Below are 27467 nucleotides of genomic sequence, written 5' to 3'. Positions count from 1 at the left end.
GTCTGTCTGTCTGTCTGTCTGTCTGTCTGTCTGTCTGTCTGTCTGTCTGTCTGTCTGTCTGTCTGTCTGTCTGTCTGTCTGTCTGTCTGTCTGTCTGTCTGTCTGTCTGTCTGTCTGTCTGTCTGTCTGTCTGTCTGTCTGTCTGTCTGTCTGTCTGTCTGTCTGTCTGTCTGTCTGTCTGTCTGTCTGTCTGTCTGTCTGTCTGTCTGTCTGTCTGTCTGTCTGTCTGTCTGTCTGTCTGTCTGTCTGTCTGTCTGTCGGTCGCCCTCTCAGCCAAGGAGTCTGATAGCTAACTTCCTGGCAGGTCCCCCCTCATTGGCCTCTCTTCATCTGGGGCGGGACGGCTCCTTGACCAATCACAGGCCGGTGGGTGTTAGCGACGGGGCGTCAGCCTTGCGCTCCCTCTCAGTCAGCAGCATGAGGGGCAGCTGTAGCTCCACCCATAGGTCAGCCGGACACGCCTCTTCTGCAAGCAGAGCCATGGCGGGATCAAGGTAAAGCCCACACTCCTCCCACAACTAATCAAGCAATCTATCAACTAACCGTCAATCAACAAACTCTTTCTCCCCCAGTACTGATGCTCGAACTGCTAGTTCAGGCAGTAGTGTGTGGGAAGGTCAACTGACAAGTCTCGTCCTATCAGAATACGCCTCCACGGAGATGAGCATCCATGCACTCTATATACATGAGGTCTGTCTGTGTCTGGATGGATGGTTTTAAACATTTTGCAATAAAGAGCATCAAAAGTAAATGCGTCTCTCCCCCTCCCCTCTCTCTCCCCCTCCCTCTCTCTCTCCCCTCCCTCTCTCCCCCCCCTCTCTCTCCCACTTCCTCTTCTCCCCTCCCTCCTTCCTCCTTCCCTCTCTCTCTCCCCCCTCCCCTCTCCCTCCCACTTCCTCTTCTCCCCTCCCTCCTTCCTCTCCCCTCTCTCTCCCACTTCCTCTTCTCCCCTCCCTCCTTCCTCTCCCCTCTCTCTCCCACTTCCTCTTCTACCCTCCCTCCTTCCTCTCCCCTCGCTCCCACTTCCTCTTCTCCCTCCCTCCTTCCTCTCCCCTCGCTCCCACTTCTGCTCTCCCCCTCCCCTCTCTCCCACTTCCTCTTCTCCCTCCCTCCTTCCTCTCCCCTCTCTCTCCCACTTCCCCTCTCCCCTCCCCCCTCTCTCCCACTTCCTCTCCCCTCTCTCTCCCACTTCCCCTCTCCCCCTCCCCTCTCTCTCCCACTTCCGCTTCTCTCCTTCCTCTCCCCTCGCTCCCACTTCCTCTTCTCCCCTCCCTCCTTCCTCTCCCCTCGCTCCCACTTCCCCTCTCCCCCTCCTCCTCACTCTATGTAGCTCCATAAGCAGCAGTCTGGAGGGGAGTTGTCCCGGCACACCTGGCACAGGCAGGACAGTGACGACAGTAGTGACAGCGTCACCGAGGAGGGGGGTTCAGGGGGAGGAAACACTAACCCCCGAAAGCCCATCCCCCGCTCACACACCTTCCCTATCTCCACCCCTATCTCCACCCCCGGCCCTATCCCCAGCTCTAACTCGGGCCCTAACCCTGACCAAGGTACCACCCCGGGGCAGGAAGTGACACCACTCCAGAGCAACAGCCAGCGTCGCTACGGGGGGAACACAGGTAACCATGAAAAATGATACTCTCATTCCCTAATATGTAATTATATTGAAGATGACTGATGTGGATCATACTGTGTGTGTGTGTGTGTGTGTGTGTGTGTGTGTGTGTGTCACTCCTCCAGACTCTGTCGGCCCGGGGGGCAGAGTGGTGAGGTCGGAGCGTGTGCCCATGGGGGGTTGGGCAGAGGAGGGACATGGAGGCCGACACCCCGACACTGTACCTGAGGAGCGCTCAGAGGACGACATGCCTCCCAACATACACAAGGTGTTTACAAAATCACACACACACAGGCCCTGTGTCAGTGTATGGGGTTCCATATCATTGTTTTCCTCTCTCCTCAGGTGACGTAACTGACCAGAGAGACCCTCCCCTTCACAAACACATCACACATCCTCATCCTACCAGAGAAGAACTTCGTGCTCATCTGTGAACTTTCGACCATGGCTTCACCTTTGACCCCAGATAGACAGACCTGTGGGATAGCAGCATGCCATGTTATTCACTCTGGGCTAGAGAAAAACAATCGAGTAACAGTTGTTACCAGGACTTTTTCTTGACACCCTCTGTGGATGACACTTCAGCCAATCAAGTGGCGGTGGTTGATGACTTCATCATAACTGGCAGCATGGAAACCGTAGCATATTTATCGACTTTTATAGTTGCCTCCTAGACACTAATCTAAGGTCAGCTTTATGGTTTGTCACTGTAATGGTTACGGTTAGGATGACTTTTTCTTCTTGGGTGTAAACTGCCATTAATGTACCTTTTTTAAAGATAACATTTAGTAATGACAAGTTTGTCTTTTTTTAAATTCTTTGTTTTTTCTCTTTGTGTTGCCTATATTTATTGTACTTACAGAGAAAGTGTGTGTGTGTGTGTGACATGACAGGAGAGCGGACCTCCAACAAAATATGACTGCACTGGCACAGTGAATCCTTTTGGGTTTGGGTGGTAGATTTGGTGATGGTGTTGTACAAAGACCCCCTAGACGAAGCAGGCACTAAACCGATATACACCGTGTGCATAGACATACTGGTATGAATCAAATCAGGACGTTGGACTGTTCTAAGTATAGCATCGAGGTGTAGATGGTTAATAAATAGAGATATACAAGAAACACATCATAGTTATTGAGTTTGTGTCAAAGCAAACTTTACCAGGCTGGTTGGAACGTGTAACTTCAGCCTCTTCAGTGCCATATTTATGCTCTCAAAGCAGCAATAGTTGAAATGATTACAAAGCATCCCCCACCACTGTTTCTGTAAAAGGTTGAAGGATGGGGCTGGAGAAATGGAACCACACTCAAATTCATATATGGAGCCGTGGATGCAAGGACTTACCATCCATTTCGTTCTAACCATGTTTTGAGGCTATACAGTGTTTGTTTACATTTACAAATCTGTATTTTGGCTTCTGATGAGGTATGACAGTGGAACTAAGCTCATTGGGCATTTCTACGTTTTTCTCTCCAAGAATCAATGGGTTTATATCCGAAATGGAAGTAGTAACTGCAGATTGCCCCTTTTAAGCACAACCGTCTCATAACTATACAGCAATGAATCTTCAATCAACACTAACAACTGGACAGATTAGTCAGCATCAGGCCAACTGCATGTTTATTTCTGCCCAACTGTCTGGGGGAAAAAGAGAATGCACTTTAATGACTTTTGTTGAATCCAAAGCATGTCATTTATCAGTATATTGGTTTTGATCATTTCATATTTGTATGACTTTATTTTAACCAGGGCTTCTGCCACCGTCAGAGAGTTGAGGTTGAGCTGCATGGTGATTTACAGCTGTTTGTTTTTGCTGTTCACACCGACTCTGGGCTCACAAGTAGACTAGCCTGGTCCCAGATCTGTTTAAGTGCTGTATAACCAGCCCCCATATGGTCGACCATGCAGCACTAACAGATCTGGGACCAGGTTAAAGATGACAGATGCTTCCAATAGATACAGTCAGAGACTCTACAGCTGGGTATTAATTTCTAGATGGCAGGTAGATAGAAGGTCATCAGCGCTGCTCGCTTCATTGATTGATATATTCATGTAATTGAGTGGCCAGCCGGAGAGTCCAATCTGAGGGGATTCAATGAAAACAGAAACTTTAGAAAGTGGGGGAAAACACCCCTCTCTATGTGGCAAAATGCCCCCCGAAGATGAATGTGTTCAAATGTCTATGTTTTATTGTGGCATTTTTTTGTAATTGACTCTTAAAAGCTAAAGTCTATTGATGTTTTTTTAATTAAATGAATCAAAAATCGGAAAACAAAATGGCATTGCACATCTCACTATTAATATCCTCACAATAACCAGGTTTCCATCCAACCGTTTTATGCTAGTAAAGTACATAAATGTAATGACAGGCCTGATTGAAACAACACTTTTCAGTTAACTTTCCAAATGTCGACAAAATAAAAATAAAAAATGTTTTTCGGTAAAATAAATTATGCAAAAAATGTTGGTGGAAATCCTTTAATTCGCAGTTATTGATATAATAGGCATGATATTTAAGTAAACTTCGAGTCACTCGATGAGATGTGTGGTCCTCCCACTACGACTCATTGGGCAGGCATACAGTTTATTTAAATTACAGATGAAATCAATTATGATAAACTTCACAGGGTAGTGATGCTCCTTTCTAAAATATTGAGGATCTTATTCTGATGAGATGATAATCGATGCTTGGCTGCCGTGAGACAAATAAAAATAATCTTGCTCTTTTGTCCATAATAATAATATCATCATGTAATCGTATAAACCACGGATGGGAAACTTCAGTCCTCGGGCCGGAGTGCTATCACCCTTTCCCCCATCCCTAGCAAACACATCTGATTAAACTAATTGCATTCTAAACTGAAGATCATGATTAGTTGGCTATTGGAGTCAGGTGTGTTAGCTGATGCTTAAGCAAAAGTGTGACACCAATCAATTTGTTTTATTTCACTTTTATTTAACCAGGTACCTAGCAAAGACTTATAGATGACCTGGAGTCAGTGGGTTTGGCGACGAATATGTAGCGAGGGCCAGCCGACGAGAGCATACAGGTTGCAGTGGTGAGTAGTATATGGGGCTTTGGTGACAAAATGGATGGCACTGTGATAGACTACATCCAATTTGCTGAGTAGAGTGTTGGAGCCTATTTTGTAAATGACATCGCCGAAGTCAAGAATCAGTAGGATAGTCAGCCTATGCTGTCTTTAAGCCATTTTGACACAACTTTGGAAGCATGCTTGGGGTCATTGTCCATTTGGAAGACCCATTTGCGACCAAGTTTTAACTTCCTGACTGATGTCTTGAGATGTTGCTTCAATATATCCACATAATTCCCCATCCTCATGATGCCATCTATTTTTTGAAGTGCACCAGTCCCTCTTGCAGCAAAGCACCCCCACAACATGATGTTGCCACCCCCGTGCTACACGGTTGGGATGGAGTTCTTCGACTTGCAAGCCACCCCCTTTTTCCTCCAAACATAACGATGGTCATTATGGCCAAACAGTTCTATCTTTGTTTCATCAGACCAGAGGACATTTCTCCAAAAATAGTCTGGCTTTTTATGGCGGTTTTGGAGCAGTGGCTTCTTCCTTGCTCAACAGCCATTTAGTTTATGTCGATATAGGACTCGTTTTACTGTGGATATATATACTTTTGTACCTGTTTCCTCCAGCATCTTCACAAGCTGCTTTGCTGCTGTTTTTGGGATTGATTTGCACTTTCCGCACCAAAGTACGTTCATCTCTAGGAGACAGAACGGCTCTCCTTCCTGAGCAATATGACGGCTGCGTGGTCCCATGGTGTTTATACTTGCGTACTATTGTTTGTACAGATGAACGTGGTACCTTCAAGCATTTGGAAATTGCTCCCAAGGATGAACCAGACTTGTGGAGGTCTACAATTTATTTCCAGAGGTCTTGGCTGATTTCTTTTGATTTTCCCATGATGTCAAGCAAAGAGGCACTGAGTTTGAAGGTAGGCCTTGAAATACATTGAAATACATCCAATTGACTCAAATTATGTCAATTATTCTATCAGAAGCTTCTAAAGCCATGACATAATTTTCTGTAATTTTCCTAGCTGAAAAAAGTAAAAAGTAGATGTCCTAACTGACTTACCAAACCTATAGTTTTTTAACAAGAAATGTGTGGAGTAGTTGAAAAACTAGTTTTAATGATTCCAACCTAAGCATGTCAACTTCCGACTTCAACTGTAGGTCTATAACAGTTTGGGTCTAGAGTGTCTCCCCCTTTGAAGAGGGGGATGACCGCGGCAGCTTTCCAATCTTTGGGGATTTCAGACGATACGAAAGAGACTGTCACGGCCATTGAAAGAAGTAGACCAAAGTGTAGCATGGTGAGCGTACATATTCCTTTTTATTAGGATGACGCCGACAAAAACAATAACCAATACAAACACAACCATGACACTTAAGGGCTATGTGCCATAAACAAAGTTAACTACCCACAAAGACAGGTGGGAAAAAGGGCTGCCTAAGTATGGTTCCCAATCAGAGACAAAACAAAGAATTACAAAAACATAGAAAATAGAACATAGAATGCCCACCCCACATTACACCCTGGCCTAACCAAATAGGGAAATAAAACGTCTCTCTAAGGTCAGGGCGTGACAGAGATGTTTAACAGGCTAGTAATAGGGGTTGCAACAATTTCTGAGGATAATTTTAGAAAGAGAGGGTCCAGATTGTCTAGCCCATCTGATTTGTAGGGATCCAGATTTTGCAGCTCTTTCAGAACATCAGCTGTCTGGATTTGGGTGAAGGAGAAGTGGGGGGGACTTGGGCAAGTTTCTGCGGGGGGTGCGGGGGGTGCCGAGCTGTTGGCCGGGGTAGGGGTAGCTTGGGGAAAAGCATGGCAAGCCGTAGAAAAATGCTTATTGAAATGATCGATTATCGTAGATTTATCGGTGGTGACCGTGTTTCCTTGCCTCAGTGCAGTGGGCAGCTGGGAGGAGGTGCTCTTATTCTCCATGGACTTCACAGTGCCCCAAAAGGACTGGAGCTGCCCATCCCTGATGTAGTCCGTATATGATTCAAATAATCAAAGCTTGATGATGAGTTGGTTATATGAATCAGCAGTACCGTGAGTGGGGAGGCCCTAGGACAGAGTTTGGGAAACTGCACACATGCCAATGCCAGAGTGTGAGAAAAACATCAGTAGAATTGAAAATGCAATGGAAGCCCATTTAACTTGTGTTTGTTATTTGGTACATGGCAATTTAACAGCAAAAGGTATTTTATGTGCACTATGTCATCACGCAGAACCTTTAATCTGCAACAAGTCAATATCATGTACTTTATGTGCACTATGTCACCACACAGAACCTTTAATCTGAAATAAGTCAATATCATGTACTTTATGTGCACTATGTCACCACACAGAACCTTTAATCTGCAACAAGTCAATATCATGTACTTTATGTGCACTATGTCACCACACAGAACCTTTAATCTGAAATAAGTCAATATCATGTACTTTATGTGCACTATGTCACCACACAGAACCTTTAATCTGAAATAAGTCAATATCATGTACTTTATGTGCACTATGTCACCACACAGAACCTTTAATCTGCAACAAGTCAATATCATGTACTTTATGTGCACTATGTCACCACACAGAACCTTTAATCTGAAATAAGTCAATATCATGTACTTTATGTGCACTATGTCACCACACAGAACCTTTAATCTGAAATAAGTCAATATCATGTACTTTATGTGCACTATGTCACCACACAGAACCTTTAATCTGCAACAAGTCAATATCATGTACTTTATGTGCACTATGTCATCACGCTTAACCTTTAATCTGCAACAAGTCAATATCATGTACTTTATATGCACTACGTCATCACGCAGAACCTTTAATCTGCAACAAGTCAATATCATGTACTTTATATGCACTATGTCATCACGCAGAACCTTTAATCTGCAACAAGTCAATATCATGTACTTTATGTGCACTATGTCACCACACAGAACCTTTAATCTGAAATAAGTCAATATCATGTACTTTATGTGCACTATGTCACCACACAGAACCTTTAATCTGAAATAAGTCAATATCATGTACTTTATGTGCACTATGTCACCACACAGAACCTTTAATCTGCAACAAGTCAATATCATGTACTTTATGTGCACTATGTCATCACGCTTAACCTTTAATCTGCAACAAGTCAATATCATGTACTTTAACCGTCATCACGCAGAACCTTTAATCTGCAACAAGTCAATATCATGTACTTTATATGCACTATGTCATCACGCAGAACCTTTAATCTGCAACAAGTCAATATCATGTACTTTATGTGCACTATGTCACCACACAGAACCTTTAATCTGAAATAAGTCAATATCATGTACTTTATGTGCACTATGTCACCACACAGAACCTTTAATCTGAAATAAGTCAATATCATGTACTTTATGTGCACTATGTCACCACACAGAACCTTTAATCTGCAACAAGTCAATATCATGTACTTTATGTGCACTATGTCATCACGCTTAACCTTTAATCTGCAACAAGTCAATATCATGTACTTTATATGCACTACGTCATCACGCAGAACCTTTAATCTGCAACAAGTCAATATCATGTACTTTATGTGCACTATGTCACCACACAGAACCTTTAATCTGAAATAAGTCAATATCATGTACTTTATGTGCACTATGTCACCACACAGAACCTTTAATCTGAAATAAGTCAATATCATGTACTTTATGTGCACTATGTCACCACACAGAACCTTTAATCTGCAACAAGTCAATATCATGTACTTTATGTGCACTATGTCATCACGCTTAACCTTTAATCTGCAACAAGTCAATATCATGTACTTTATATGCACTACGTCATCACGCAGAACCTTTAATCTGCAACAAGTCAATATCATGTACTTTATATGCACTATGTCATCACGCAGAACCTTTAATCTGCAACAAGTCAATATCATGTACTTTATGTGCACTATGTCACCACACAGAACCTTTAATCTGAAATAAGTCAATATCATGTACTTTATGTGCACTATGTCACCACACAGAACCTTTAATCTGAAATAAGTCAATATCATGTACTTTATGTGCACTATGTCACCACACAGAACCTTTAATCTGCAACAAGTCAATATCATGTACTTTATGTGCACTATGTCATCACGCTTAACCTTTAATCTGCAACAAGTCAATATCATGTACTTTATATGCACTACGTCATCACGCAGAACCTTTAATCTGCAACAAGTCAATATCATGTACTTTATATGCACTATGTCATCACGCAGAACCTTTAATCTGCAACAAGTCAATATCATGTACATGTGCACTATGTCACCACACAGAACCTTTAATCTGAAATAAGTCAATATCATGTACTTTATGTGCACTATGTCACCACACAGAACCTTTAATCTGAAATAAGTCAATATCATGTATTTATGTGCACTATGTCACCACACAGAACCTTTAATCTGCAATCAATATCATGTACTTTATGTGCACTATGTCATCACGCTAACCTTTAATCTGCAACAAGTCAATATCATGTACTTTATATGCACTACGTCAGAAACCTTTAATCTGCAACAAGTCAATATCATGTACTTTATATGCACTATGTCATCACGCAGAACCTTTAATCTGCAACAAGTCAATATCATGTACTTTATGTGCACTATGTCATCACGCAGAACCTTTAATCTGCAACAAGTCAATATCATGTACTTTATATGCACTATGTCATCATGCAGAACCTTTAATCTGCAACAAGTCAATATCATGTACTTTATATGCACTATGTCACCACGCAGAACCTTTAATCTGCAACAAGTCAATATCATGTACTTTATATGCACTATGTCACCACGCAGAACCTTTAATCTGCAACAAGTCAATATCATGTACTTTATATGCACTATGTCATCACGCAGAACCTTTAATCTGCAACAAGTCAATATCATGTACTTTATATGCACTATGTCATCACGCAGAACCTTTAATCTGCAACAAGTCAATATCATGTACTTTATATGCACTATGTCACCACGCAGAACCTTTAATCTGCAACAAGTCAATATCATGTACTTTATATGCACTATGTCATCACGCAGAACCTTTAATCTGCAACAAGTCAATATCATGTACTTTATATGCACTATGTCACCACGCAGAACCTTTAATCTGCAACAAGTCAATATCATGTACTTTATATGCACTATGTCATCATGCAGAACCTTTAATCTGCAACAAGTCAATATCATGGAAACACATCTCTGGTGGGAAAATGCTCATATTGTTTTTATGTGTGTTTTAGAATATTCACATGAAAATGTATCACCAAATTGGATAGAAACCTGTTTTATGATGAGGTTTTGAGGTACTTTGATGTCTTTTTATTTCCACCCTTCCTGTCCAATGCTAATATATACAGTAGGTACCATTGACTTGCATCGATTGTCTTGGGGGCATTTTGTCCCAAACATACTCACTTAAAATAAAATAAAAACGGATAAAAAAGATTATCCCTAATCAAGTGGATTAGTTATATTTCGGCTCCCCTACTGGTATATATAAAAAGGTATATCACTTTTCCTAAATGACAAAATATTTGATCAATGCAACCTCAAAACCGTTTTGTTTGAGTGACTTAATAAAAGTTGAGATGAGACAGATGGCATTTTTAGTTGAGCAAGACTAGTGGCATCCAAGGAAAGGGTCAAACACTTTTGGGAGACATAAAGTGGTTTGTGTGAGAATTACAGGAGCGGGGCGTTTAACCCCAAGCCACCCACATACAAGGAAGGTACAATTTATATTTCAATGTTTACAAGTGTTTTGGGGAAGGTGAGATTTGGGTGCAAGTGTTTAAATTGAACAGTATTTAGCAATCATAATAAAAGTCTGATATCGATATAGTGTTTACCGGTTAATCCATCGTCAACAACTTTCCCTTCTTCACAAGTATCCCACAAAACAATTGACCAGTCAAGACTACACCACCAGGTGGCAGGCTACTCTCCTCAATAATGACTCCTGTCCTGTCCCACACATCAGTGTCAACATTGACTCCTGTCCCGCTCAGTGGACAGGTGATAAAAGGAGGAGACAGTTCCAGTATTTATGTCCGTCATAATTTCTGAGAGTTTCAACCGTTGGATTTGATATATGATGGCAATTATGCCTACATGAGCCCGGATAGCTCAGTCGGTAGAGCATCAGACTTTTAATCTGAGGGTCCAGGGTTCAAGTCCCTGTTCGGGCGATAGCGTTTTCTCTCCAGGTGTTTTAGAATCGTATAACCAATCATAATAGGTAGTTCAATTATGCAAATCACCTGCCGTACAATTTTCAGAGAAAATTGTACCTGTTGAACAGGTAAGCTTGCAAAAGAGATGTGTGCACTGAAAAAAAACAAGATTTAATTCTTCCTTGCTTCTGAAGTTTATACATTTGTTGTTACATACTTTTGCATACTTTAAATTTGAAGTATATCCCGTACCAAGGGTTTTTTAAGGGGGTTCATGTCAGATGAACGACAGGTATGCAAGTAGGCCAATGGCTGACCTCGTATTGGGACTATGAATCGGAGTTGGCTATGCTCGCTTACAAATGGTTAAGCGATCTGCTATTACACACGGATAATAAGCGGATACATTACTAATAATATAGTAGCCAATACATTTTTCATGTACAAGAAATGAATTAATGAACTGAGTTGCAGGCCTAGACAAGGACTCAGTCTTGAATGCAGGGGAAAAACAGCACAAAATGTGCACCATTTTGGGTCCCCAAGACCAGGATTGAGAACCACTGGCTGTATTGTTCTGCATATGGTGTTGCAACAATCTTCAAGTCAAAGTTTATTGGTCCATACACAGATTTGCAGATGTTATTTCAGGTGCAGCGAAATGCTTGTTTCTAGCTCCAACAGTGCAGTTTAACTTAGTAAAAAAACAATACACATGTAGTCCATAAAAAAATGAAGAAATATCAGAACGAGCCATGTCAGAGACCGGAATATAAATATACACAGTGTACAAAACATTAAGGACACCTTCCTAGTATTAAGTTGCAATTGGGTTGAGGTTCGGGTGATTGTGGAGGCCGGGTATTCACTCTCCTTCTTGGTCAAATAGCTTTGAGGTGTGTTGGGTCATTGTCCTGTTGAAAAACAAATTATAGTCCAACTAAACCCAAACCAGATGGGATGACGTATCACTGCCGAATGCTGTGGTTGCCATGCTGGTTAAGTGTGCCTTGAATTCTAAATAAATAACTGACAGTGTCACCAACAAAGCATCCTCACACCATCCCACCTCCTCCTCCGTGCTTCATGGTGGGAATCACACGATCAGAGATAATCCGTTCACCTAGTCTGTGTCTCACAAAGACATCGCGGTTGGAACCAAAAATGTGCAATTTGGATTTATCAGACCAAAGGACAGATTTCCAGGTGACTACGTCATGAAGCTGGTCGAGAGAATGCCATGAGTGTGCAAAGTTGTCAAGGCAAAAGGTGGCTACAAAAACAAGATGTAACTGACCAGCCAGACCAGGTAAGACTACACCACCAGGTGACAGGCCACTCCCACTCAAAACTGACTCCTGTCCTCCAGTCCCACCCATCTGCTGAGAGGAGTAGTTAATTCCAGTGTTTGGACTGGTTACAATTCTGACAAAAACAGACCATAGTTTTTGGCACTGACAATGTATAATAGCAGTTCCCCTTGTATAAAACAGAGCCCGGATAGCTCAGTCGGTAGAGCATCAGACTTTTAATCTGAGGGTCCAGGGTTCAAGTCCCTGTTCGGGCGATACAATTTTCTCTCCAGGATTGAGTCTTGTGTCCCCTCATGAAAGTCGTTCAAATATGCTAATCACGTGTCGTAAATTTTTCAGAGGAGTGACGTCAGTTTAAAAAAATATGATGTCATTATTCTACGTCTCTAACGTTTTTACATTTGTTGCATACTTTACATTTGAAATGCATCCTGAAGCCTACAGGTTAGGTGTTGCTTGTCCGATATGCAAGTAGTTGGAGTAGGCCAAGTGGTAAAACGCCAACCTTGTGTTGGGCCTATGGATTGGAGCTATGCTCAGCTACAAGATGTTATTAAACTATCTGGTATTACACACGGAAAATAAACCGATACATCACTATTTATGTCCAAGAAATTAAAAGCCATTAAAGGAGTTGCAGGGCTATATGAGAATTCACAGCTGGCTTGTGCATATTTGCCTCCTGGTAGTAAGAAAAATGTGTTTTTGTAAAAGTAGGGGAGTATGTTTGTTTCTTTGAAATGGTGCAGGGTTCAGGGGTCTCTTAGCTGTCCACGCGGATTCCATGTGTGCAGCCCAAAAAAAGCATGCATGCCAACTGTTTGTCATTCTGAGTCTCATGAAAATGGACATTGGATTGTATGTAAAATATGTAGGCATATATTTATTTAGGCTCACATTCTGGTATTTTCAGAGATGTTTTTGGTTTATTACATACAGACAGTATTCTGTCTCCTTTTCTGCTCATATTAACAGTTTGGCCTTGGCGAGAGAAGTCGAGGCTGTGTTCTGCTCATATTGACAGTTTGGCCTTGGCGAGAGAAGTCGAGGCTGTGTTCTGCTCATATTGACAGTTTGGCCTTGGCGAGAGAAGTCGAGGCTGTGTTCTGCTCATATTGACAGTTTGGCCTTGCCGAGAGAAGTCGAGGCGGTGTTCTGCTCATATTGACAGTTTGGCCTTGGCGAGAGAAGTCGAGGCTGTGTTCTGCTCATATTGACAGTTTGGCCTTGGCGAGAGAAGTCGAGGCTGTGTTCTGCTCATATTGACAGTTTGGCCTTGCCGAGAGAAGTCGAGGCGGTGTTCTGCTCATATTGACAGTTTGGCCTTGGCGAGAGAAGTCGAGGCTGTGTTCTGCTCATATTGACAGTTTGGCCTTGGCGAGAGAAGTTGAGGCTGTGTTCTGCTCATATTGACAGTTTGGCCTTGGCGAGAGAAGTCGAGGCTGTGTTCTGTTCTGCATTAGCAACTCTCACTCTCACTTACATCATTTTGAAGTAGTCAACTGGGTGGTGCTTCCTATGGGTTAAGGAAGGATCACATAATTCCATTTGGGTAATTCGGAGGGATAATCCAATTAGTTATACTCGTGAGCAAACATTCCATAACTGCAGGTGGCAGTAAAATGCCAAACAAGACTTTATACCTATTCAAATGGCACACTCCAGGTGGCAGTATGCAAATGAACCCTTTTTAGTTTGTTTACCATCTCATAGAAGTAATAGAATAAGAAAATGGATTACTTCAAAAGTAATCTGGGCGCTGCCGGCCCAGAAAGCCAAATTCCATAGAAGGCCACATAGAGAAGTCAGATTTGAAAATTCAGAATAATAACACTTTTAGTCATCACCTTTGTGAACAAACCATCCATTGAATTATTAAAATAATTGCCGCTGAGGCCAAATGTTTTTTCCCCCGTCACTTTCAGCCAAAGATATGAACTCTTTTTTATATTCATCCAGTGTCTGCTATGTTTTTGGATGACGTGATGATGCGATGTTGGTCTGTATAAACCGGATGCAACCCAGATATAAACGGCGCTGCCCTGTATTGTGCAATTCCAGTCCTCTGGGGCTTGACTGCTGTCACAGTTTTGACCCAGCCCCAGCTAACACACCTGACTCTAATAATCACCTAATCATGATCTTCAGTTTAGAATGCAATTTGATTAAACAGCTGTGTTTACTAGGGATGGAGAAACAGTGTGACACCAATCAGGCCCCCGAGGACTAGGGTTGGCCAGCCCCAATAGGACAGCTACAATGATGAGGCCTATATCATTCTCTATGGTCTATCCTTGCTGCGGTTCTGTGTTACCACTGGGGGCTACTGCAAGTTTACTTGAATGGGAGTCCGTTTTAGAAGGGCTATACAGTGTTATGTTTAGGGTATTTTAACAACACGTGAACAGTACTGTATGAACAGAAGCAGTTAAAAATCATGTCATTCAGTTATGGTCTTCAGGCCTCGTTGGCGCAGTAGGCAGCGCGTCAGTCTCATAATCTGAAGGTCGTGAGTTCGACCCTCACACGGGGCAGACATATTTTGTTGTAATTTTACGGTTGAGATGCGATTTTTTTATGCAATTTACAATATTCTATTTTGAATAATGTTTATGGAGAATCATCACTTTGTGTGTGCCTCTGTGTTTGACAGTGGTAGAGTAGTTGAAACTGGGATCCAGTGGAGGCTACCATGGGAGGAGCCAATGAAATGGCATCAAACACGTTGAAACCATGTGTTTGATACCATTCCACTGATTCCTCTCCAGCCATTACCACGAGCCGTCCTCCCCATCTTTTGTGCTGGGATCCCGTGTTATGGTGTCCTGTCATTTGTCCCAACAAGCTCTCTCTTCTTTGTGGCCAGGCTCCATCCATGCTGTTCCTTTATCATTGAAGTAGGAGTCACTGATGTGGCGATACGTTTTAACCTCTGAGAAAGCCCGTGATTCTCAGTGCCCGGCTAGCTCAGTCGGTAGAGCATGAGACTCTTAATCTCAGGGTCGTGGGTTCGAGCCCCACGTTGGGCGCACATTTTTTTTGTAGGGACAGCAGCGGAGAGGAAGTGTTATTTAAATTTGTGTAAAATGTATTTTATTAAAATGAAAGTATAATTGTGAGTACTTTTCACAGGAGTTCAAGAAGAGAACTAAATGAAATCGTCCCTGGGTGGGCTCGAACCACCAACCTTTAGATTAACAGTCTAACGCGCTAGCCGATTGCGCCACAGAGACGGTGAAACCTCTTAGAATAAAACATGCTAAAAATCTGCATCGTCTGAAATTGGGTGACAATATTTCGTTAAGAGTTTTGAGAGCACCGGTAAGGGGTGATTTGTTTTTCATTTAGTCTCAGGATATTGACACTGATCTCTCATTAGCTCAGCCTACTATGGGTGCTGCCGAGCTGCAAAGAGTGTCACTTAGCATTGAAAAGCACCCCAAGTCCAACAGAACGGAATGAAATGGTCTCGCACGGGGACTGTCACATTCTTAATAATGGTCACATAAAAGTGGTGGAAACGTCTCTGTGGCGCAATCGGCTAGCGCGTTAGACTGTTAATCTAAAGGTTGGTGGTTCGAGCCCACCCAGGGACGAAGTTATATTTTGCAACCTGATAAATAGGTCCTTGCAACCCAGAAGCATTGGGACATCCTTACCCCATTTTAAATGGTTATGGTTAGTTAAGGGTTTTGGGGTAGGGACGTCCCAAGGATCCCAGATAGCACTAATCCATAGGGCTGGGCGATATGACGATATATATCGTGTGACGATAGACGTTTTTCTATCATTTCATATTAGGCTCTATCGTTTATTTCGTTGTGTCGCAAATCACAATATTTTTAGTCAATTGGACGACGCTTTGCATTCTTCCACACGTGTCGTGTGGCCACGTGGAAGGAAATGCGCAACACAAACAAACATGGAGGAGAGTGAGTGACACAGAGCACGGAGACACGGAGTTCATACCTAAAAGAGAGGCTACTTCGGTCGCATGGACGTGGTTTGGGTATGAAAAGTCTGACACTGAGCAGAAAACCATCCTTTGCAAAATATGCCGCAGTCCGGTCCCGACAACAGGCTCAAACACCATTAACCTTTTTTTTTTACCACCTAACATAAACTCACACCATTCCGTACAAATGTGCGCAACCGCAACATTCAAAAGAGGCTACAAAGAAAACTAATGGGACTGGAGCGACTGTGTTGACGTCAACATCGGGGGTGTGAACTGGGTTTCTATTCAAGCGTTGATCTACATGGTATGGTAATGGCTCTATAGTATTGGAGAAAAGTTGAAAAAACGGTCCCTCCGTTACATTTTGACATGTCATGTCGTAACTCACAGCAAAATAAAGCAACTATTTCTGTCTTACAATCTCTCTCCACCAGGTGTAGCACTTCTATCATCCTTTAAAAACAAAAAATCCCTTGTCATTTTTTTCATCATCATTGCATGCGATCATAATTCTCAAAGCCGGCTGTTTACTTCTAAGATCACTTTAGCACCGCCCTAAAAACTCGATTCAAATTCGACACAAACCTTCAAAGAGGTATGTAATGACACAATATAGTGTTTTATTTACATTTTAGAGGCGATAAGGTGATACATTGGACAGATCGAGTGAAAAAAAGCAATTTTCCCACACAACATCTCTCCGTCTCACTATCACGCATTAATTTTGCTTCCCCACCCGCCATTTTAAAAAAAGACCCGACGGGGCTCATTGCCTGCTTGAATTATGCAGAAACGGAAGGTGTTAGGTCATGTAATTGATTGTGTTGGAAAGGGGAGAAATTGTTGCTTTACAATGGTATTGACATTACAGTGGATCTGGAAGCATTACGTTTTTGGGGCTCTAAACTAAGGGCAATTGTACGGACCAAGGCGATGTAGGAGTTTACGTTACACAAGAAGAGTTGACGTGTAACGGATGTGAAACAGCTAGCTCGTCGGTGGTGTGCGCTAAATAGAGTTTCAATCGGTGACGTCACCTGCTCTGAGACCTTGAAGTAGTGGTTCCCCTTGCTCTGCAAGGGCTGTGGCTTTTGTGGAGCGATGGGTAACAATGCTTCGTGGGTGACTGTTGTTGATGTGTGCAGAGGGTCCCTGGTTCGCACCCGGGTATGGGCGAGGGGACGGTCTAAAGTTATACTGTTACATATGGATGAGACCCTAAAAAGTGGGCGGATTGCCTTGTAAGAATTTGCAGATGAGTTGGTAAACCACCACTACCCTCTGTATTATTGGCCAACGTGCAATCATTGGAAAACAAACTGGACGATCTACGATTAAGACTGTCCTACCAACGTGCCATGAAACTGTAATATCTAATGTTTCACCGAGACGTGGCTAAAAGACAACACGGATAATATAGACCTGGCTGGCTTCACTGTGCATCGGCCGGACAGAGCAGCTCCGTCTTGTAAGACGAGGGGTGGGGGTGTGTCTATTTGTCAATAGCTGCTGGTGTGCTTTGTCTAATATTAAAGAAGTCTCAAAGTATTGATCGCCTGAGGTAGAATGATGAGCTGTAGACCACACTGTCTACTATCTATATTATTCTTAGCCGCCTATTTACCACCACAAACCGATGCTGGCACTAAAACTGCACTCAACAAGCTGTATAAGGCCATAAGCGACCAAGAAAATGCTCATCCAGTAGCGGCACTCCTAGTGGCTGGGGACTATAATGTAGGCACATTTAAATCAGTTTTACCTCATTTCTACCAGCATGTCATATGTGCAACCAGAGGGAAAAAACTCTTGAACATCTTTACTCCACACACAGAGACCCATACAACGTTTTCCCTCGCCCTCCATTTGGAAAATCACACCATAATAATATCCTCCTGACTCCTGCTTATAAGCAAAAACTAAAGCAGAATGTACCAGTAACTCGCACTATACGGAAGTGGGCAGATGACTTGCCTAGTTAAATAAAAAAATAAAATGATGCGGATGCTACGCTACAGGACTGTTTTGCTAGCACAGACTGGAATATGTTCAGGGATTCAATTTAAATAAAGGTTAAATAAATGTTTTAAAAATCATCCAATGGCATTGAGGAGTATACCACCTCAGTCACCGGCTTCATCAATAAGTGCATCAACGACGTCGTCCCCACAGTGACCGTACGTACATTCCCTAACCAGAAGCCATGGATTACAGGCAACATTTGCACTGAGCTAAAGGCTAGAGCTGACGCTTTCAAGGAGCGGAACACTAATCCGGCCACTTATAAGAAATCCCGATATGCCTTCAGACAAACCATCAAACAGGGAAAGGGTCAATATAGGACTAAGACTGAATCCTACTACACTGGCTCTGACGCTCAGCCGCGAGCTGCCCAGTGAAGTGAGCCTACCAGACGGGCGAAATGCCTTTTATGCTCGCTTCCAGGCAAGCAACACTGAAGCATGCATGAGAGCACCAGCTGTTCCGGATGACTGTGTGATCACGCTCTCTATAGCCGATGTGAGCAAGACCTTTAAACAGGTCAATATTCACAAAGCTTCGGGGGCCAGACGGATTACCAAGACATGTACTCAAAGCATGCTTGGACCAACTCGCAATGCAGCAATGCAGAGTTAAGATAAAGATAAAAACATACCTATATATATAAATAGTGACACAAGGAATAAATACACAGTGAATAACAATAACGAGTAAAAGTAACATGGCTATATACAGGGAGTACCAGTACCGAGTCGATGTTTAGTGGTACGAGGTAATTGAGGTAGCTATGTACATATAGGTAGGGGTAAAGTGCCTAGGCAACGGGACAGATAAGACTGTAGCAGCAGCGTATGTGGTGAGTGTGAATGGGGTGTGTGGCGTCAGTATGCATGTGTGTGGATGCTGTGTGTGTTGGTTTTTCAGTATAAGTACGTTTTGTGTGTGGGTAGAGTCTAGTGTGCGTGCGCATAGTCAGTGCAAGATTTAGTGCAAAAAAGTATGTGTTTGTCTTTCGGGGAGAATGGGATATGCAACAACTAAAAAATTGCATTTGCTCAGATAGTAAATGGACCAATAAAGTAATCCTCATCTTAAATAGATCTATTTTTAGAGAATAACCAGTATGAATAAAAGTTTCATGAAAAAAAACAAAAAAAAACATAACAGCCTCCAATATATAGACACTGGTGTTCTAACATAGATTTCCCTTTAACTAGCCGGCTACCACCCGGTTCCTCAACCCTGCAACTTGTACATAGACAAGGACTCACTGGTAACTTTAATAATGGAACGCTGGTCACTTGAATAATGTTGACATACTGTTTTACTCGTTTCATATCTATATACTGTGCTCTACTGTATTCTAGTCAATGCCACTCCGACATTGCTCGTCCTAATATCTATATATTTTTGAATTCCGTTCTTTTACTTTTAGATTTGTGTGAATTGTTGGATACTGCTGCACTGTTGGAGCGAGGAACACAAGCATTTCGCTGCAATAACATGCTAAATATGTGCATGTCACCAATAACATTTGATTTGAGTTAAGCTTTGACAAACGCAGTAACTGTCATTAGCCTATCAATAGCTAAATCTATTTTTTCATGAATAATGACGTCTGATAAATAAATAACCATTATGTTTAGTCTATAATCTTTCAGTGACCCACTATTTCTTGTGTATGTTAAAAAAATGTAATAAAAAAATGCTTACATAATTTAAAAAAATAATCTTGATCAAGGCTGTGTTAGCTACTTTGGACGAATATAGACCCTTTGCATTATACGCCTCGGCTCTAGAAAAAAAAGGAACTTTATCTTAGTTATAAGTTATAAGTATCCATGTCATAATCTTCAAGAAACGGACCTTTCCATACATCATTAATGTTCACTTACACAACCTCCTGTCCGTTACAAAACGAACCATATAACACAAGGGGGAAAAAAACACAACACACCAATGGGGGCGCTCCCTTGAAGTCACGTGACATTACCAAACGCAGCACATTCACCTAGGTCACAGTAAAATTAGGTTGACGGTTTATTTATTTATTATGCGTTGATTAATTTGAAGCCCCATATGCATTTAGAATTCCAATCGCGTGTATCCTAATTCGGGAGGTTATACAAACTTTCAGTGTAGCAGGTCACATTAAAAAAACAACCAGTGATTGGACGAAGTCAATTCTCGGTCTGTCTTTATCGACCAATTCATTCATTTTTTTGTTTGTTACACAGATGTTATAGACTTCAATGATATGGATGTTCGTTTGGAAAACCACTTGGATTATTTCATCCACGACAATACTGCTGCTGCGTGGTTGAGTCCAGAAATGCTGTCAGTTGCACGGGAAGCCTTCGGTGCTGGGGACTTCAACCTCCTTGCTGAGATCTACAGCTCCCAGTTGGCGGACCTCCGACACCCGGACCGGAGCCTCTGCCTCCTGAAAGCGGACGCGCTCAGCCGGGCAGGGCGGGTAGCGGACGCTCTGGAATCATACTGCACCGCCGCCAATTTGGACAGGTTACGACCAAATGAACTAGGGTCTCTCGTTGACTGTATTGCGCACACTTTACGCGTAAAAGAATGCCTAAAAGAATGCACAGACTCAGATGGGGTTTCCGAGGATGAACATTCGTTGGACCTGTTCTCATGTCGGCTTTGCAAGTGCTTGTTAATCGAGCCAACAACTTTGGAATGCGGCCATACATTCTGCAAACCATGCATTGAGGATGACTGTATCAAAGAATGTGAATTATGTCGTTACAAACTGAACGAAACAAGTAGACAATTAAAACCAATCTGTTTTAAAGTGAATGTAGTACTCAGAGGCCTGTTGGATAAATGGTTTTGCGCAGAGAGTGAAGCAAGACGATGCTGGCTTGAAGGGGATAGAATGCGGAACGAACGTGGCTTTATCAACGCTCTTGAAAAATACAACAACGCTCTTGAAAAAGGTAGAGTAAAATAAAAACGTATTTAATTAAAGGGAAAATCCGCAGTTGAGACTAAGCGTATTCAGCGACACTTTTAGTAAAAAGCTGAGGGATGGGGTTGGAGAAATGTAACCACTCCAATTCATAGAACTAACATTGCAGTTAAACAAGCTTACATGATCTTTCTGTGGACATTGAAATAAAAGCCTGTAAGCCACGTCAGTGAAATGCATAGGTTTGTAATACATTATGTGAACCCGTAAGGTCATAGCCATGTTATTGACATCACTGATTGAAGGGGAACAGCCCCAGTCTGCAGGTATAATCCTATCACTGCCACCAGTGTAGCGATTGGGTGAGGGGAAACAGTGGTTATGGGATAAGTGCATTACCACATGTGCCATGTTCATAACACAAACTATACCGGATAGAGGTTGGGATATATTAGCATCACACCATGATGACAAGTTCAGCTAAGGCATGAGTTGTGTAAGTAAAGTAATGCACTTTTGTCATAATAGCACAGCCAGAAGAATCATGGGCTGACCTGGTTTATCGAGAAATACCTGTGGAGTTTGAGGGAACTCTAGTCTGGGGATCAGAGTAGGCAGAAGGTAGCTTCTACTTTATTATTTCATGCATAGGTAGCAATGGTAGGCTTTCCAAATAAGTCAGGTGTTGCATAGACAAATGCATCGTGGTGTTAGACACAGGCAGACATTCTTGTCTTGACCCACACACAGCATTGAATGACAGGGCGTCTGGAAGTGACACTCCTTCTCTAATCTCTACCCAACAGTAATGTAGACCTCAGCGCGCAAGGTCAAAGGATAGAGGTATGCAATGTTCCAAGGGCAGGAATGGTGGAACATCTTCAACTCATGACCTAGCCCAGAACTAGTTCCATATGACCTGGGTCTTCTGAAATAATATTCTGCTCTACATACAGCTTGTCATCATTTGCGTAACTGTTTATAGGTTGAATATGTAGGTAAAACAACCCTTTGACAATCCCCTTGAAAGGGTAATGAATACAGGTAAAGCTGGCAAGTAATGACTTATCAATGACAAACTAATAATTAACTGTCTTCAAACCCATACAGCCTGGTTTTATACTGGTTTTTAAGGTACTGAACACGAGCAATGGAGGGTGCTGGAGATATGTGAATAACTTAAGCTGAATCTGACTCTTAGCTAATGTTTGTGTCATGTTCTCTCCTCACAGCCCCCTATATGTGTAGGCTGCTGGGCCGACGGGCAGAACTGCATATGGAGATGAGCAACTTCAGACAGGCCCTACAGGATGGAGACGCCATGTGTCGACTGACGCCCCTCTCTCCCAAGGTAAGGAAACACTCAACTGTTTCCTGACATTAACACATTTACCCAAATGTTTTTGTGTAAGTTAACCTGAAGATGCTGTGGTACTTGGGTTTTGTGTTCTCAGGCTCACTACGTGAAGGCCCTGGCTCTGAACAAAGCCGGTTATAATGAAGAGGCCCTGCAAGAATACTTCTACTGTCTGGCTCTGAAGCCAGACTGGACCTCAGTCAAGCTGGAAACTCAAAAGTTAAGCGACTTCACTGTGTTTCTATAGCATTGAAGTTGTATTCAATTGAATTAGTTAGTTCACCAAACCAGTTACACAACTACTTGTGTGCCCGATTGACTGCGATAACTGCCAGTCACTGTCTTATGTCTCTTTCCCCCTGTAGATGATGAGTGAGATGTTCTCTGTGTTCAAGACGGACGGTCTCCCCACGTCATCACCCCACCCCCACCAAACAGGCCCCGCCCCCTACCTCAAACCAGCCTCCCTTCTCCTCGGCTCCCTCCATTCCACCCCTCGTAGATGGAGCCAAACCCCTATTGGCCATAGAGACAGTGTGTCTGACACTGGGGCAGAGACCAAATCCTCATGTGAGGACTCCAAGACCCTAGCTTCTGTCGTGGCTGCCTTACCTCTCCCCCCTGGCCTAAAGAGGAAGTTCTCAGACGAGCCCCAAGGCTCTGCACCCCACAAGCTCCCCAGAAAAGGTACCCAATCCAACCCCTCCCATTCGGCAATTATTTATCGTTGCCAAAAAGTAGAATTTTAAAGTAATACTACTGAACAAAAATCTTGCAAAGTATCTTTGTGTTGAGTGAATGCAATCATTAGAAACGTATAGAAACCTCAGCAATAATATAATGTCAATGTATTTGTTTGAGTCTTGTGTTCAGATGAGTCAAGCTCATCCCAGATGCCTGCTGCTTGTTGCAGTGAGAGGAGAGAGGTGCCCCCTCAGCTTCTGGATAGCTCTGACATGGACTGCTCTGTTTGTATGAGGTAGATCAAACACACACACACACCCTGTCTGTAGGTCCAGTTTTCCCTACGTAGTTATTAAAACCATCCCTCCCCCATGCGTTTTCTCCAGGCTGTTCTACGAGCCAGTCACCACCCCCTGTGGACACACCTTCTGCATGAAGTGTCTTGAGCGATGTCTGGACCACAACCCCAACTGCCCCGTGTGTAAAGAGAACATTACAGAGGTAAATAGTCACCACACAGACCAGTCTTCACTACTTTTGGAAATTAATACCTATCACTGAAAGACAACAGGAGTTAAGTAGTTATGACCCAAATTTCCCTTGTTATCGAATTGAACCTGTTGTAATTTCAGTACCTGGCCACTAGAGGGTACCATAAGACCCTGCTGATGGAGGAGGTGCTGCAGCGCTACCTGTCTGAGGAGCTGGCTGAGAGGAGCAAGGTGCACCAGGAAGAAATGGCAGAGCTATCAAAGTGAGTCAGGCCTCATCACATTTCAGCCCCTAGCCCCTTCTCAAAACAAAATGTCTGACAATGTTTTAGAATCCATCATTATGATACAATATTATTTGGGCAGAATATCATATTTAGTGGTTTAACCCACGTTTTATTCTCTCTGCAGCTTGACCCAGGAAGTGCCCATCTTCATCTGCACCATGGCATTTCCCACAATCCCCTGTCCCCTGCAAGTCTTCGAGCCGTGTTATAGGCTGATGATCCGACGCTCTATGGAGACGGGAACCAAGCAGTTTGGAATGTGCATCGCTGACGACATTAAAGGGTGAGTGGAGGTTTTACACCTGTGCCCACACAGCCATCAAATCACTTTGACACTAGTTTAACCTGTGCCCACACAGCCATCAAATCACTTTGACACTAGTTTAACCTGTGCCCACACAGCCATCAAATCACTTTGACACTAGTTTAACCTGTGCCCACACAGCCATCAAATCACTTTGACACTAGTTTAACCTGTGCCCACACAGCCATCAAAACACTTTGACACTAGTTTAACCTGTGCCCACACAGCCATCAAATCACTTTGACACTAGTTTAACCTGTGCCCACACAGCCATCAAATCCCTTTGACACTAGTTTAACCTGTGCCCACACAGCCATCAAAACACTTTGACACTAGTTTAACCAAAAGGGTAGCAAACCCAAGTTTGCGACTCAATTGAAGACCATGTTAGCCAACTGAACTAAAGCCTACCCTGGACACTTTATCTGAGTGCTAACAGGTTTCTGGTATAGTTACTCATCCTCACAGGCATAGCTCTGTGAACTACCTCCACTACACTTGCCTAACTGCCACACTTTCACTCCAACAGATTCTTGTGAGCAAATGGCTAATACAGATATAGGATCTTAATTTGATCACTCTTTTGTTGCAGAGAATTTCCCTGCACAGCAGGAAATGCAAACTTGTAGTATATTTGGAGTTTTAAAAAGGCTTCTAAAGTTTGTAAATTTGACTTGATTTGCCCTAACGAAAAACTTTTATCAACCCCTACAAAAATGTCCATGAATTATAATCCACATAATAATTCCCATTTCCAGTTGCTGCCGAATAATTTTTCTGCTGTGGCAAACTGGCTCAAAATTAGATCCTACATTTGTATACCCTGCGTTTCCCTCACCACAGCTTCGCAGACTACGGTTGCATGTTGGAGGTGAAAGACGTGAAGTTCCAACCAGACGGGCGCTTGGTGGTCGACACGGTCGGAGTGTCCCGCTTCCGAGTGCTGAGCCACGGCCACCGCGACGGCTACAACACAGCCAAGATAAAGCACCTGGAGGACCAGAAGGTGGAGGGAGAGGAGCTGGCGGAGCTGCAGAAGCTGCATGACTGTGTGTACGAGCAGGCCAGCACCTGGTTCACCTCCCTCAAAGACAACATGAAGAACCAGATCGTCAGCCACTTTGGACAGCTGCCTGAAAAATACTGTGACATACAGGTAAGAAACAGTCAGCAGATCCATACAGTAGAACTAGGGTTCCGAGTTTTTCCTGGCTTCATTGCCTGGTCAGGAATAACTCGGACCCTATAGATCCACCCAGCTAAATCTAAATCCCAGTATCTGCTCATCTAAGCATTCACCTTTATAAAATCTTATTAAACTAATAAACAGTGGCAATTTGGCAGTAGACACTGTTGATTGTAATATGGAATAATTCTGTGTCCCATCTTCTCTAACCCTACCACACTCTGCCTCTGTGTTCTCAGGGGAGTGTCAGTGGTCCTGCATGGTGTTGGTGGCTGCTGGCTGTACTGCCCCTGGAGAAGAGAGCCCAGCTAAGCATCCTGGCCATGACCACCCTCCGAGAGCGCCTCAGCACCACCCGCCGGGTGCTTAGCCTCGTCACACGCAAACACCCGCCAACACGGCGACCATCTTCCTCAGCAGCAGCAGCATCATCACTGTAGTGGCCCCCCTGGAGGGGATCAGTTTAGAATAATCTAGGCCCAGTTAGATAACTTTTGACAATCTGGATGTCGCCTATCAGCTAGGATTAAATGCATATAAATATAATGAATAGAATAGGAGTCCCCGTTGAAGTCAGTTATTTTTCTGTTCTATTAATTATATTTCTATGCATTTAATCCTATCCGATAGACTAAATCCAGATCATTTTTGGAAAACTGGACCCTGGAGAAGAAGGGAGAAACTAAATTTTACTCAGAAGCTCTAGCCTCAAATAGCTCTAACAGTGGGAATGATTTACCAGTGTTGTTCATGATCTCAGGAATGGGTTTCTACTTGAGTCTTACAAAAAGGATCGATGGACTAGCCCTACCCAACCAAAACACATAAATGAGTGTCATGTTTGCACACATATCTTTGGGTCAATTCCATTATGTCCAGTTTTGTCATGTTTATGTGTGGTACATTAGGTTAATCTTGTTTTATTGTTGACCTGTGTACAAGAGGCCTTAAATTATTTTTGCAATATGTTTTTTTTCCCTACTATTTGTCATGTGAAAACAATTTTCATGTACAGAAATGTAGCATTTTTCTATGGGACATAATTAAGATTATAATGCACACCATCCCTTACTGGAATAATATGTTCTACTGTATATTGGTAATTATGGCACGAGGGAGCGCTTGATGCAAGCAAGAGAAAAATAGCAGCACAACAGGCATTGTAGTAGCACCAAAGATTCACAGGGTGGCAGTCCCTTAAGGGAATGTTAATCTTTGGATGCTGTACAGCAGGGGTGTCAAACTCATTCTACAGAGGGCCAAGTGACTGCAATTAAGACCTACACAACCAGGTGAGGGGAGCTCCTTCCTTATTAGTGACCTTAATTCATCAATCAAGTAGAAGGGTGGAGCGAAAAGCTGCAGACACTCTGCACTCTGGAATGAGTTTGATGTGCTGTACTGTAATAATGAGGCCAAGTGGTGTTTCTTTCCACTGTTCTGTTGTGAGGCACGCATAGACACTCGCCTTCATAGTTATCTACATGAGTCTATTCCAAAATCACATAGTGGGTCTCTTTCCACCCACAACCAGAGGTTGTCAAGAGGCCTGGGCAAAGGCACAAACATGCCATTTTGCAAATTGTAAGGACATGTGTACTCTGTGGTCACCACATTAAAAGCTTCTGTGACACTGTATCTCACTCACACAGTCAGATCTAGGAGATGCAGTCAGGTGAGTCATTTGGGATACTATGAAGTCAGAACTCGGAAACGACACGTATTTGTAGACAATGAGTCACCTCTGTGCTTTGTCATCACCATGTTGGAATGATCTGGAGTCTCCCCCCAATTGATTCATTAGCCAAACCCTGTCGATAAACACACGCCTTCGTTCGCCCAGACCAGTGGAGGCTGCTGAGGGGAGGACAGCTCATAATAATGGCTGGAATGGCTTCAAACCATGTGTTTGAGGTATTTGATACCGTTTCACTGATTTTGTTCCAGCCATTACCACGAGCTCGTCCTCCCCAGTTAAGGTGCCACCAACCTGTGTCCCAGACACATTTGCAGAAATTGCTCACTACATTTTTGGTAACAAGAATGTGAAAATGGCATTTTATTGCG

General features: G+C 42.9%; 3 protein-coding genes and 6 non-coding genes across 37 annotated transcripts in view; 7 read left to right on the top strand and 2 right to left on the bottom strand.

Annotated features, from left to right (window-relative positions):
* LOC118381356 (autophagy-related protein 9A-like) overlaps positions 1 to 2110 on the top strand; it is a 17463-nt gene extending 15353 nt beyond the window's left edge. Inside the window, 5 exon segments of the mRNA XM_052499329.1 lie at positions 274 to 494; positions 573 to 690; positions 1331 to 1619; positions 1741 to 1883; positions 1961 to 2110. Coding sequence (XP_052355289.1) covers positions 274 to 494; positions 573 to 690; positions 1331 to 1619; positions 1741 to 1883; positions 1961 to 1969 — 780 coding nt within the window. The 3' untranslated portion in view covers positions 1970 to 2110.
* A 4389-nt stretch (positions 2111 to 6499) lies between these two features.
* On the bottom strand, positions 6500 to 10513 carry LOC127916685 (uncharacterized). Of its 29 annotated transcripts, XM_052499314.1 has the most exons (5): positions 9578 to 10513; positions 9398 to 9457; positions 9218 to 9277; positions 7973 to 8212; positions 6500 to 7019 (listed from the first exon to the last, which is right to left on the bottom strand). In XM_052499314.1, the coding sequence occupies exons 1-5, from the start codon at positions 9902 to 9904 to the stop codon at positions 6789 to 6791; spliced, it is 918 nt and encodes a 305-aa protein (XP_052355274.1). In that variant the 5' UTR covers positions 9905 to 10513; the 3' UTR covers positions 6500 to 6788. The 29 variants fall into 29 exon arrangements, 26 of the variants coding, with proteins under 26 accessions (XP_052355274.1, XP_052355267.1, XP_052355271.1 ...); XM_052499307.1 differs by having other exon boundaries at positions 9398 to 10513; XM_052499311.1 differs by lacking the exon at positions 9398 to 9457 and having other exon boundaries at positions 9458 to 10513.
* A 319-nt stretch (positions 10514 to 10832) lies between these two features.
* Positions 10833 to 10905, top strand: trnak-uuu (transfer RNA lysine (anticodon UUU)). Its single transcript has one exon. It is a non-coding gene; the product is annotated as a tRNA-Lys (tRNA).
* A 1479-nt stretch (positions 10906 to 12384) lies between these two features.
* On the top strand, positions 12385 to 12457 carry trnak-uuu (transfer RNA lysine (anticodon UUU)). Its single transcript has one exon. It is a non-coding gene; the product is annotated as a tRNA-Lys (tRNA).
* Positions 12458 to 14664: 2207 nt separating this feature from the next.
* On the top strand, positions 14665 to 14737 carry trnam-cau (transfer RNA methionine (anticodon CAU)). Its single transcript has one exon. It is a non-coding gene; the product is annotated as a tRNA-Met (tRNA).
* Positions 14738 to 15159: 422 nt separating this feature from the next.
* On the top strand, positions 15160 to 15232 carry trnak-cuu (transfer RNA lysine (anticodon CUU)). Its single transcript has one exon. It is a non-coding gene; the product is annotated as a tRNA-Lys (tRNA).
* Positions 15233 to 15362: 130 nt separating this feature from the next.
* Positions 15363 to 15436, bottom strand: trnan-guu (transfer RNA asparagine (anticodon GUU)). Its single transcript has one exon. It is a non-coding gene; the product is annotated as a tRNA-Asn (tRNA).
* Positions 15437 to 15725: 289 nt separating this feature from the next.
* Positions 15726 to 15799, top strand: trnan-guu (transfer RNA asparagine (anticodon GUU)). The gene has a single exon. It is a non-coding gene; the product is annotated as a tRNA-Asn (tRNA).
* Positions 15800 to 20123: 4324 nt separating this feature from the next.
* On the top strand, positions 20124 to 26368 carry LOC118376577 (LON peptidase N-terminal domain and RING finger protein 2-like). The gene is made up of 10 exons (XM_035763296.2): positions 20124 to 21119; positions 22324 to 22442; positions 22546 to 22668; positions 22814 to 23135; positions 23322 to 23427; positions 23519 to 23633; positions 23765 to 23886; positions 24035 to 24193; positions 25058 to 25370; positions 25640 to 26368. Exons 1-10 carry the CDS (start codon positions 20420 to 20422, stop codon positions 25838 to 25840), a joined length of 2280 nt encoding a protein of 759 aa, XP_035619189.1. The 5' UTR covers positions 20124 to 20419; the 3' UTR covers positions 25841 to 26368.
* Positions 26369 to 27467: the final 1099 nt, after the last annotated feature.

The sequence above is a fragment of the Oncorhynchus keta genome, chromosome 37 (genome assembly GCF_023373465.1).
Source record: "Oncorhynchus keta strain PuntledgeMale-10-30-2019 chromosome 37, Oket_V2, whole genome shotgun sequence".
NCBI classification, from domain to species: Eukaryota; Metazoa; Chordata; class Actinopteri; order Salmoniformes; family Salmonidae; genus Oncorhynchus; species Oncorhynchus keta.
This window is presented reverse-complemented; position numbering and strand designations above follow the sequence as displayed.